This window comes from Lissotriton helveticus, chromosome 11 (assembly GCF_964261635.1).
Source record: "Lissotriton helveticus chromosome 11, aLisHel1.1, whole genome shotgun sequence".
NCBI classification, from domain to species: domain Eukaryota; kingdom Metazoa; phylum Chordata; class Amphibia; order Caudata; family Salamandridae; genus Lissotriton; species Lissotriton helveticus.
The window spans coordinates 232,408,656-232,421,885 of NC_136072.1; the positions used below are offsets into that span (position 1 = coordinate 232,408,656).

A 13,230-nucleotide genomic window follows, 5' to 3' on the forward strand; every position below is an offset into this window, starting at 1 on the left:
TCCCCCGGAGGTGCATGAGGAAGAGTTATAGGCGGTGGTACCTGAGTGCCTCCTTGCTATGTCATGCCTTACGACCGATGTTATTTTGTGTCTACAGCACGTGCATAGGGTTAGGGTGGGATAAGGGGTGGGTAGTGGGGGAGTTGGGCAATGGGAGTTGGTGGGGGGGACAGGGGTAGGGGAGGGGGATCCATACTTTGTTTTCTTCTCCTTTTCCTTGGTTTTATTATGATGTATGTACACTATGCTGTAATGTGTGGTGGCGCTCTCCTGATTGTGGAGAACCACGACTTTTGCTCTGCTTTAACTCTTGTGAGAAATAAAAATTTGTTGTGAAAAAAAAGCTGCGGACAGGTCTAAACCATGTTCTTCTTCGCCTGTATATATTTACCCATAATCAAACTGAGGTTAAGGGCCTGCTCTACCGTTCCGAACCCCTCTCGGAAACCAAACTGGAGATCAGAGATAATGCCCCTCTCCTCACCCCATTGCTGAAGTCGCTCAAGGATTACTCTCCCAACAACCTTGCCGAGTGAGTCCAGCAAGGAGATGGGGCGATAGCATTTCACATCCTGGCTATCCCCTTTTTTAAAAATGGGGACCATGATGGACTTAGTCCAGGAATTTAGCACTCCCACATTTGCGGCGGCTGTGCACACTCTAGTAAGAATCGGGGCCCAGAGGTCCAAATTGTGATTAAATAGGTCCACCGGGACCCCGTCTGGACCTGGGGCTTTCCCGGTCTTGCTTATTTCCAGGGCCACTATTAAGTCGGGTATATCAAAAAGCAGCGGAATTGGGTATTGTACTTTTGGAAGTATGTTAGCAGTCTCACCTGTGGTTACATTGTTTTTAAAAATATTAGTGAAGTGGGCCACCCATGTTTCTTCGTCTATGGCCACTTCAATCTTAGGACTGTTGTTATCAGTAAGATAGGGAGATCTAACAGTTCTCCAAAAAGCCTCGCTATTTTTTGAGAGAGCGCTCGTATGCAGGTCTTCCCAGAGTTTCTGTTTCAGTTCTTGGGTTCTTAGCCTGCGTTCCCTGGTGTATTGGCGCCTAAGAAGTTGGATCTGCCCGTGTCTCTGGGTTTATTACGAAGGGCGAGTTTTAATTTAGAAAGGGCTGTGGTGCAGCTGTGGTTGAACCACCCTTTTTTAGTTGGATTCTTAGGCATTGATTTTGCAGTGAGTAGTCCCTTGATTTTCTCTAAAATTTGTCTAAAGTTGTTTAGGACTTCTTCATGGTTAACCGAGAGATCCAAACATTTAATTATATTGGAATAAGCCACTTCGACCAGTTTTTTTGTAATTTCATCTGGATTAATTTTTCCCCATTTTATTGTGTAGCCATTCTGTTTTCCTAGCTCTAGCTTATTCTGGGCAAGAGTTTTCGCTATTTCTATATTTCGGGGCTTATACTCAGTTAAATAAAGATCCAACCTCAGCGCAAAATGGTCACTCAATGAGTTGACAATAACCTGGAAAGCTTTAGCTATATCTCGCAATCCAGGAGACAAGAAAATATAATCAACTATCGTTTGGTGACCTCTGCCCACATAGGTCGGTTGGAGGGAGTTTTGATCCAGACTTGGCCAATTAGCTATTACAAGGTCCAAGTCTGAGAGCAGATTGTTCATGGCATTCCCCACCTTGGTATGTACAAAGTGCACTAATGGGGCCTCAAATTCGTCCACTATCCCGCAGCACTGTGATTTCGCCTGCGGACATGGATGGAGGTTAAAATCCCCTCCCCATAAAAGATGAATTGGCCCGTGTCCATCCTTCAACTGATAGAGTTGCATTAATCTCTCCTGAACGTTACGCAAAAGAGTCAAAAATTGATCATCCTCTAGGTTGTTATAAGAGTGGACCAAAATGATAGACTCCTTATTCGCAAATAAAAGAGAGAGAATTTGACAATTAGAGTCAGAATAAACCATGGACACTTTTAGATGGTTCAATGTATTGGCTATGTACGTTATTAGCCCTCCTTTAGGCCTACCTATTGAGCTACGCACGGCTGGGATAAAATAAGTTTTAAAGCCCAAGAGATGAAGCTCTGTTGTGGACCATTTCTCTTGGAGACAGATTATTTTGCATGGTTCTAAGAAATGCAGGGCCGTCCCGTCCTCAATCTTCGGGCGTAAACCCGCCACGTTCCAAAAGAGAGTGGCTTTGGGCAAAGTATCAGCTTTTAGTGGTACGGCTTTAATAGTTGCCGGGGGTGTTCTTATTCTGGGAGTCGTTCCTATTTTGGGGGTCTGCGGGGGTGAATTAGAGTTAGTGGATTCAGTTTCCATTGATGGTCAATCGACCATTTCAAGTCCGCTAAATCTGTTACTCAACGGGATGTTATACCAAGGGTCCCAACGGGGCGGTTCTCTGTGAACCGTCCTGTGTGTATGTGGACCCCATTCTTCCCAACCTCCACCCTGGTAACGTGATCCCACAAGATGCCAAGAGTTATCATACTCACGATGACGGGGGCCTCCATATTGTCTAGTGTTAGAAAAGTCGATCTGACGGGGAGGTGGCGCAGCCCAGGATGAATCATGATCGTGATAAAAGCCATTGGGTTGTCTTAAGGGGTAGAAAAAAGAGAGTGGTTTAGTACCTATACCTCCATTAGCGTTCGTATGATCCCAGGAGCAGATATAATCTGCTACACGGGGATCTTCAAAAGTGATCACAATACAATCCCCTGGAATCGTTTTTCTACCTTTACCCACCCATTTTTATTTATTTTATTTATTTGCGAGTTTTTATAGCGCTATGAATAGACTCCCGAAGGAGTATCTCCGCGCTGTTGGCAACCAGTAACGCAACTGACAAAGGAGCATTTCAATTAAAAAGAGAGTACTGTGAGGTTCCGAGTCCAGCAAATAAACAACTAAACTGAGCCAAACAGAAAGGTTTTCAGACATTTTCTGCGTACTGTCAAGATCTTTCCATGCCAAGTAGGAGGCATGGGACGATTAGTATGTAGCCAGTGTTGCGCCTTATTTTTCAAGGACCACATGGGTTCCGCGTTGTGGTCCACTAGCTCCGGGACATCAGTCATTACCACTACGTAAGGTGATGCGTCCGGTGGCAAATCAAGAGGGAATCTAGCCTCCCCGGGTCCTCTAGAAACATTTCTATTATCTATTGGAACCGGAGGATTTGGGGCCAAAGTTTGAATCACCGGAGTTTTAGATGTTACTTTGTTTGTTGGCACTGTCTTCTGTACAGGTGTTGTTGTTGACGGGGCATTTCCCTGTGACAGAGTAGTGGCTACATTGGTAGTTGGGTTCAATGTACTCTTAGTGTTCGTTGTTATAGGTGTTACAGCCAGGGATACATTCTTTTGTATAATTGCGGGTTTCGGAAGGGTATTTACTGGCTTCAGGGAAAATTGCTTATTATGATTATTTCCTCCCATTTTTTGGGCCCCTCCCGATTGATTATGGTGGGGGAGGTTAACCAACTTGGATATCTGAGTCTCCAGCTGCGCTAACTTTTGTTCTACTGGTAGCAGATATAGTTTAAAAAGGTCAGCGATCTTGTTTAGCAGCTGTGAGTTATTACTATCTATTAATCCCTTAATAGTAGATAGGAGGATAGGCAATTCCAGGTCGATAGGGGTAGGAATTTCATGAACAACATGATGGATCAACGCGGGAACTACTAACTGTTCTGCTCTAGGGGGTGGGTTCTGTGGGATACTAGAAGAATGTTCCGTCACTTCAGGGGTAGGGTATTTCGGATCGTTTTTTCTTTTACTTATTGCGCCCTCCCTCCTCCCCCTTGCTAGAATTCTTTCCTGTGATGCCGTTTGTGGAGGACTTTGGGGTAATAGCTCAGGTGTTCTTTCGAGGTCGGAGCTTATCTGTGAATCTGAAAGCTGAGAAGCCGACAGATCCACATTGTTAGGCAGACTGCGTCTGCCCTCACAAAGCACCATCGGCCCTTCATTATAGTTACCAGGAGCGGGTGTTCTAGTGTCTGCCAGATCACCCATAGAGGATCTTTTGGCAAATGCTAGATCCAGGGACACCCTTTCCTCCATCAGTGAAATACTTTGGTCTATGAATGTATTGGCCTTTGTAATGAAATCATCCATAGGACCTAGCAATTTACCCACACTACCCGGGGCCTTAGTTTTATTTCCTCTAGTCAATACCATATTACCTAGAAGGTGACAGATAAGTAAGCGAGATGGGAGCTAAAGGAGGTGGCCCAGTCCAGTCTCTCCAGTCCTCGAACGGCTTCAAACGGCCCGCCCTTTGCCCGGGCTTAGCCCCGGGCTGAGTCCCGCGCGCGTCCCGAGATGCGCGATGGGAACTCGGTTACATACTTAATAGGGGCGTGGCACGGCCGGGAAGAGGAACCAGCTGAGGGTGTTCTGCTGAATGCTGGTCCTCGCAGTCCCGGTCTCCCCTACTCACGCGTCGCAGCTCCTCCTTACACCTTGCAGCACAGGCTCCCAAACAGCACAGAGTCCAAGCAAGGAAAGAGCAAAGAAAAGAGTTCTCCAGCAACTTCACTCGGGCAGTGGAGCCTCCGAACGGCACAGTCAGATTACGAGCGGCTCCCGCGGAGCGGGGGCCGCGAGAGGTGATGAGCAGTGAGAGGGGGCGTGGCACGGCCGGGAAGAGGAACCAGCTGAGGGTGTTCTGCTGAATGCTGGTCCTCGCAGTCCCGGTCTCCCCTACTCACGCGTCGCAGCTCCTCCTTACACCTTGCAGCACAGGCTCCCAAACAGCACAGAGTCCAAGCAAGGAAAGGGCAAAGAAAAGAGTTCCCCAGCAACTTCACTCGGGCAGTGGAGCCTCCGAACGGCACAGTCAGATTACGAGCGGCACATCTACTGGCATTCAAGTGCTCGCTAGGTTTGGAAAATTTGTGAGACTTTTGGACAATCTTCTATTACCTCCCTTGGTTGCCATGCTTCCTCACCCTCCCCCTCAAAGACTCATTACAGACTTTTTCCGTCCTTTGGCCCAGTACTCTCTGTCTTAACTATTTTATCCGGTCAAGCATAGCAAAACGCTCACATAGGCAACTATAATGCTGCTCCTCAATAAGCATATTGGTCTCTAAGCCTTGAAAATTGTTCTTTAGCCTTTTTTTTATTTGATAAATGTGCTAAAAGCTCAATTTTATACTCGTGCTAAAGTAGAGTTTGTATAGCAATGGTTTTAAGTAACTGTGCTAAATTAATATAAACTTGAAAACTTGAAACTACTTCTCTAATTCTCTGTTTGCCTGTGACGTTAGCCTTACCGCAATTAGTGAATTGCCTTTTTACCCACATTTTTTGAGCCATGGCTTCCAGCCTGGACAGTCTTTATATTTGGTCACATGCTTTGCATTACCACATCTAAAACATCTTATACTACCTTTCCTGATTTGTTTAGTGTTGGAAACTGGATTATTAGTAGGGGCAAATGTATATCTGGCGCTCGCAATAAGGCCACTAACACAGTATAGGGCTCAGAATAGGTCTTAGAAAATTATTCCTATGCTCAACCCTTGGTAGCTTGGCGGCGAGCAGGCAGGCTTAACTTCAAAGACAGGTATGTAAAGCACTTAAAACACCAATTCAGTAAATTATTAAGACACAATGCACAATAAAAATCCAACACCAATTTCTAACAATTAGAAATATTTTTATCCTTAAAATGACACCAAAATGACAAAAATCCAATGTAGGGGACTGGAGATATTAATTTTTAACTCTGGAAGTCGGACTTACGGAGCTTTTCATTGGGACGAACCTGGACGGCAGGCCAACTCGCGATTAAAGGTAGGCGGCTTGACTGACCGGGTTGAGTCGGTCCACTTATGGAGCTTTTTTCCCCAAAGTTGCTCCAAACTTCTGGAACATTTTTCCTGACGTTCCCCAAAGGGTCCCAAAGTGTTTCAAACTCACTCCAAGGGTCTGAAAGCTCAAAGATGGTCCTTGAAAGTTGAGGACCTCAATTCCCATAATCCACTTGGACAAAACCCTTACAAATCCACTGGTAATGCTCCAGGTTGAGGATTCTTGGTGGTGGTGTTCCAGGTGAGCTCTGTTAACCTGTAGCTTGCAAGGAGTCCACTCCTTAGTACTTTTACAGCAAAGTAGTCCACAGGGCTGTAGTTCTAGATGGTGCAGAAGGCGCAATCTTCCGATTACAGGCCTTAGTCATTGTACATCAAACTTCTCAGCATGGCACTTCTTGCTCTCCTAGGTTTCAGGCAGGAGATCTGAGAGGCTCTGCCCCTCTCAGATACTTATTCCAAGTTCTCTGGGTCAAGCAGGAGGGCACTCCTGTACAATGGGGGACAGGGTAACGCCCGAAGCTATGACCACATCCTAGTGTGGCACTATTTTGTCCCAGAGTGCCCCAAATCTTCCACATTCATCATGGCTGATTTTCCAACATGCTTACTAAACCCACCCCTAGGATGGCTAATCTCCATAAGCTCTCCCCCTTGCATCTGCTCACTCCCTACTTAGGCCTAGCATCTAGATGGGTTCAAAAGAGTAGAGTTGTAAATGACACTAGTGTTTTATCTTCCCTTGAAGTCCATTGTTTGCGTTTCCTCCCCCTGCTCTGGCATTCCTGTTTGGAGTTGGCATCACCATTGCAACTCTGGGAACCAGCGCGCAGCATACCACCAGAGGCGAAATCTAAACGTGAGTCGGAGGAGGGCCAGTAGTAGATTCAGAGGGTCCAACTGGTGCCAAGGAGGAACCCACTGGCGTACCCAGATGGAGGGTCTATCAGGTCCCTGGGGCCTTAAGGTGCACCAGGAGGAGAGGCATGGTGAGACACTTGCACCTTCTCAGGAGTATGTGAGTGGCAGAAAGGGGCAGAGTCCCACTTGGATATTTTGTGTTTTTGGTTGACTTATCCAAAGGATTGGAGTGCAACAACGACCAACCTTAGAACGAGTACTGCTACTTCTGGGCTAGGAATGGGACTGACCCTTCGACTTGGACCAGTCTCGTCGTAGAGTCTTCTGGTGCTTGTCAACAGCGTTTTGCCTCCCAGTCTCGTATGGCCTTCGGGTTCATCAACATGCAGTCACTGCAGGCCGTAGATTCGTGGTTTGACCCCAGACACCGGCAAACCTGATAAGGATCTGTCGCAGACATTTACTTGCAACAATCAATACAGGATTTGAATCCGGTCATGGGGGGCGGCGGGGCAACATTTCCCCCTATACACGAAAAATGTTTTGGCTGAAAAAGTGTCTCACAGAGACGAGAGACGGCTCCACATCCGCATCTGGTGGCCCCGAAAGAAAGGAACTGATGTTAGCATGCTGGAGTGGCGCTTATAAAGGCAGTAGTGCGGAGCTGCATGGTGCCATCTACCACCGGGCAGAGGTACTGCTCAAGGTTTCCAGATACAGTCCAACCCCTAGGAAATATTCGAAATGTGAGAAATCGCCAGTTAGGAGTCTCAATCAGAAATAGCATTTACTATGCACTTTTGTGTGGTCTTTCCATGTGTTCAAGTGTTACCCAATTAGATACATTATATTAAGAGCTCAGTGAATACCACTTATGTTAGAGATGTTACAAAAATCCCTCCTCTATGAATCGCTTGGTCTAAAAACTGCCATAGAAAATATGTACAATTGTCATTGCAGTAGACTCTCTTGGCTGGAGTGTGCATCCATCTGTTGTTCTTGGAAATAAAGCAATCTGTAGAGCCTGAGAGGAGTTGCCTAAGGGGTCTGGTGGTGCCTGGGGTTGCTGTCCTCTCTAATATCGTAGGTGTTGCCCATCTGTAGTGCATGAAAGAGCAACAACCATTGTTGTGAATGAAAACAGCAACAAAACTTGTTTTTGCATAGTGTGTCAGAGGGCAATCTGCTGTTTTCAAGCGTTTAAAATAAAATGTTCCTAATTTATGATCTTCCATTTACCGACCTCCGCACATGTGAAAGATTCAGCGGTTCTTGTCAGGGTACAAACATATGACCAGTTTGCAATTTTGTGTGTGCATTGCATGATGAATGAAAGCAATTTTTCGGCTTTTCACAAATACTTACTCCATATTCAAAACTCAGTACACTGTATGTAGTCAGAACAACATCTTGCTTTGACAGTTCTGAAGGCTCTCTGACACGATCTGCACCATAATAAACAAGTATATTCAATTGCACATCTTGCCTTACGTGGTTCTCAAACTGTTCCTACAAGGAAAGAAACCAAATTTGAGTTAATATTTACCGCTCACATGTATTTGTTTAAAAACAGGCTGTATCCAGTTTCACTGTTCACTTTGCCACCACCTTGTTTAAAACATCAACAATTTTTTTGACACCTTAAGATCTTTTTTTACTTCTAGAACGGTTCTATTGAAAATGCAACACAAAAAAATACACAATAATTCTTTTCACATAAAAGATATTCAGGTGCAGGAGCTAGGGTGCATAGCAGCACAGTGCTGGTTACCACACGTCTACATAAAATGTATTTCAAAACCATGGCAGTGAGTTGAGGGAATATTATTTAAGTATAATCATCTATTTTGGCTAGGTACACTGTTAAAATGGGCACGTACCTAGGCAGTTGTGGTTGCAATGCTGACACCAGGGGAGTGAGCACAGCATATAAGGGGTGCTGGGAAGTATACATTAGGAATTTAGATGCGAAAAATGATAATCACCCGCCCTGACTGATAACTGGAACAAACCTGATTTCTCCCCTGTAACACTAAATAAGTCGCTTGGATTTGTGTAGGGTCGGTCGGGGCTATCAGTGGCTTATGAGTTTCAGCTGGCCACCATGCCCAATTGAGATCCTCACACTGGGCATGAGGAGAAGTAGACCCTCTTCTGTGTTACAAACAGAGACATAGATCTGTCTCTCCCATTCGAGTAGCCCACCCGTTCTCCTGCTACTGGATTTCCCCGCTCCCTTGTGACACATGTGGGCGCTGGTGAGTGGACGTCCGTAAGTGTCCTTCCCTGCTAAGTGTCCACAAATGCATACCTTTTTATTTTTTCTCTTTTCAAGCATTACTTTACTGTCAGTGGATCTTCTGAAATGAAGCGGTTTGTACCCTTCTTGTGGGGAATGTACAAATACGGAACTTTCTCGACTCCACTGTTTATGCTGTTGATTGTATGTTCATTTGGGGCCCTAATGTGGGACAACATATTCTAATGAAGACTTACTTCTGTTATGTTTATCTACAGTATTAGCCTGTGTTATGTTGTACATCAAAATAATACAATTTATATTGTTTAAAGTTAATCATCTATATGTGATGTCAACAGAATTCTTGGGTTCATTGCTTGAAATATTGAGCAAATATATAGACTGTTTGTTGAAACCATGAGTAAGTCAATTGAAATCCTATGTGAGGGATTCTTCCCACATAATTAGCCTGATTGAGAATAAGCCATTTGTGAAAGAGACTCAATGTCTAGTTACCCTGGACATTGAGTCTCTTTATACAAATATACCCCAGCAGGTGACTGTAGAGGTGGTTGAAAGGGTATTAGAAGGTTTGAATATAGAGGGTGTGGACAGGGGTTTTATTGTTCAATGCACAAATCTTGTTCTTTTTAACAACAAATTTTTGTTTAAAGATCAGTTGTGGCGCCAAAAGAAGGGGACCAGCATGGGGGCCACTTGTGCCCCCAGTCTGGCACGTCTATATGTCGGTGATTTTTAAGACCGTCATGTATACAATGAAATGGCACCCTTTTATGAAAATATTCTGGAATGGCATTGTTTTATTGACAATGTCTTTTTCATTTGGAATGGGCCCAATGAGCAGTTAACTGAGTTCCTTACCTGGTTAAATTTGGGGGACGAAAATTTGAGATTCACTGCTCATCAAAGTAAGGTTAGTGTAGATTATTTGGACATCACCATTAAGGATGTAGAGGGGAAACTGTAGGTAGAATTATTTACAAAGCCAATGGCCAAAAATACATTTCTCCACTACTCCAGTTTCCACCCTAAATCCCAGCGGGATAATATCCCGTTTAGTCAATTCCTCAGTCTAAGGAGAAATTGTACCAACCTGACAGATTTTTATGAACACTCTACTGTACTGAAAAACAAATTAAAAGTTTAGAGGTAACCCCAAAAAACGTATATACCACTCTTTTAAGAGAGCCAGGTTTTACGATCGGGATACCATGTTGAATAAAACCACCAAAGAACGCAATACATCAAGAGTAGTTTTTGTCAGTCAATTCAATATTTATAGCAATAAAATAAAAAATGTGGTATATAGGAATTGGCATATTTTAAATGATCAGGAGGATGTGAGACAGGAAAAACCTTTATTTGCTTTTCAACCTGCGGAATCAGTTAGTCCACACTTACAGGGAAGATGTCAGGAATATACAGACTACATTAGACAATACCATCGCCACAGGGAACAATGCACAAGTTACTACTTGTGTAACGATATATCTGTAAGAGACATTAGTTTGTGATAGATTCCTTACCTTAGAATATCCACAGGCGGAATTTTTCTGCGTAGCAGTACCCTCGCGCGTCGTCTGTGGCTCCACGTCCGTCGTCGGCGCCGTGATGACGTTGTCGGAGTACTTAGACGCCGCCTCCGCGTGCTGACGTCAGTTCTTAGACACAGCTTTTCCGCACCAGAAGCGCAGAGCCATGTTAAAAACCAACACTAGTGCCATTGAAACTAGGGCCCTGAATGGGATGACCCTAACCCTAGATATCGGTTCGCAGAACGGGGAGGATGGGTGGGTCGGTAAGGAATCTATCATTAACTAATGTCTCTTACAGATATATCGTTACACAAGTAGTAACTTGTGCATCTGAAAGAGACACGTTAGTGATAGATTTCTTACCTTAGAATAGATACCCCAGCAATACCAACCCCGGAGGTGGGTCTGCGAACCAATAATCACACCAGAAAGTCCTGGAGGACGGAACGGCCAAAGAAGCCATCCCTCCGGACTTGACTGTCCAGGCAATAGTGTCTTGCAAACGTGTGCAGCGAGGCCCACGTAGCTGCCTGGCAAATGTCCTGCAAGGGCACTCCCCGGCCCAGGGCAGTTGTAGTCGCCGTGGCCCGAGTGGAATGAGCCCGCAATCCAACAGGGAGCTCCTTCTTAGCCAAGGAGTAACATGCCTGGATACACAAGATGATCCACCGAGAGATGGTTCCGCTTGTGCACCGCCTTTCCCTTCTTAGCGCCCACGTAACCAACAAAGAGTCGGTCATCCACCCGGACCTGGCGTGTGCGATCCAGATAATAAGAGAGCGCACGTTTTGGGTCCAGACGGTGGAGCCGCTCTTCCTCTTTAGAGGGATGCGGTGGCAGAAAGAAGGTGGGCAAGGTGATAGACTGCCCGATGTGGAAGGCCGTGACAACCTAGGGCAGGAAAGATGGCCTAGTCCGCAACACAACCTTGTCCGGATGGACAGAAAGGAAAGGGGGTTTAGATGAAAGAGCCTGGAGCTCACTCACTCTCCTGGCAGAGGTGATGGCAACCAGGAAAGCAGTCTTCAGAGTAAGAAGGCGGAGATGGCAGTTGTGAAGTGGCTCATAGGGAGCGCACATCAGAAATGTAAGAACAAGGTTCAAGTCCCACTGAGGCATCACAAATGGAACAGGAGGGAACATGTGTATGACGCCCTTCAGAAAACGATTTACAATAGGGGACTTGAACAAAGAAGGTTGATCAGGCAGCCTTAGAAAGGCTGAAAGGGCAGAAAGGTAGCCCTTGACAGTGCCCAGAGCAGAGCCCTGCTGGGCGAGAGAAAGAAGGAAGAGAAGAACCTCAGAAAGAGGGGCAGAAAGTGGATCCACAGCCTTTGCTGTGCACCATGCCACAAATCTATTCCACCTGCAGGCGTATACCGATTTTGTGGAGGGACGCCTGGCTGCCAGAATGACATTACAGACTTCAGGAGGCAAGTCAAATGGCCTCAACTGTCGCCGCCCAATCTCCAAGCATGGAGGTGGAGACTGGACAGGCTCGGGTGGAGGACCGTCCCCTGCTGCTGCGACAGAAGGTCCTCTTGAAGAGGCAGACGAACCGGGGGATCGACTGACATACGGAGTAGCTCTGGATACCAGTACAGTCGTGCCCAGTCCGGAGCCACAAGGATGACTTGGGCCCGGTCGCGCTTGAACTTCTTCAGCACTCTGGGCAGAAGTGGTATAGGCGGAAAGGCGTACAACAGCCCGCAACTCCACTTGCGGCGAAAAGCGTCTCCGAGCGAGTGCCGCCTTGGAAATTCCAACGCGCAAAACTGATGACATTGCACGTTCTCTTCTGTGGTGCATAGATCTAACCAAGGCTCTCCCCACTGTTGAAAGAGGCCTTGCTCCACGTCCGAGTTCAGACACCATTCGGGATCCATCATGCACCGACGGCTGAGCTCGTCCGCCCTGGCGTTGAGAACCAACCAGGTGTTGAACCACCAGGGTCACGCTCTGATGTTCCAGCCACTGTCAGAGGCGCAGAGTCTCCTGGCAAAGGGTCCACGACCCCACCCCGCCCTGTTTGTTGCAATACCACATGGCGGTGGTGTTGTCCATGAACACCTGCACTACACTCCCCCGAACAGAGGGGAGGAATGCCTTCAGTGCTAGACGAATCGCCCGCAGCTCCAAAAGGTTGATATGGAGCCGGGACTCCGCCGGAGACCAGAGACCTCTGATCTCCGCCTCTCCCATGTGGCCTCCCCAGCCCTGGAGGGACGCGTCCGTTACAACTACGTGCTCCGGTTTGGGAAGGGAGAGGGATCTGCCCCTGACCCAATCGCGGTCCGTGAGCCACCACTGCAGCTGTCTCACAGTGCCCTCCGAGATCAGGACACGGTCGGATAGGTTGCGATGATGCTGGGCCCACTGAAATTTCAGGTCCCACTGTAGAGCCAGCATCCGCCACCGGGCGTGATGCACCAGTAGGATGCAGGAGGCCATCAGCCCCAGAGGCCGCAGCGTCAACCTGACCGAGACCCGGGATAAAGACTGAAAGAGTGGAATCAGAGCCTGAATATCCCAAACCTGTTCGGGAGGATAAACCCGAAACTGCGCCGAGTCGAGAACCGCTATGATGAAGAGGAGCTTCTGAGAGGGGCACAGATGTGACTTCGGCACATTGATGGAGAACCCCAGCTGATGCAGGAGGTCTGCCGTTGTCTGGAGGTGGCTGACGACAGTCTGGGGCGAGCCCGCCTTCAACAACCAGTTGTCGAGGTAGGGGAAGACTGAAACCCCTAACCTGCGCAGATGAGCT

At 46.8% G+C, this 13,230-nt stretch overlaps 1 protein-coding gene across 2 annotated transcripts in view; it reads right to left on the reverse strand.

The window, feature by feature from the left end:
* The window catches only part of HLTF (helicase like transcription factor), a 498,779-nt gene that overhangs the window by 229,599 nt on the left and 255,950 nt on the right, over nucleotides 1–13,230 (reverse strand). For both annotated transcript variants that reach the window (XM_078667983.1, XM_078667984.1), the window contains one exon: nucleotides 8,034–8,177. In XM_078667983.1, coding sequence (XP_078524109.1) covers nucleotides 8,034–8,177 — 144 coding nt within the window. The remainder of the gene's footprint in view (nucleotides 1–8,033; nucleotides 8,178–13,230) is intronic.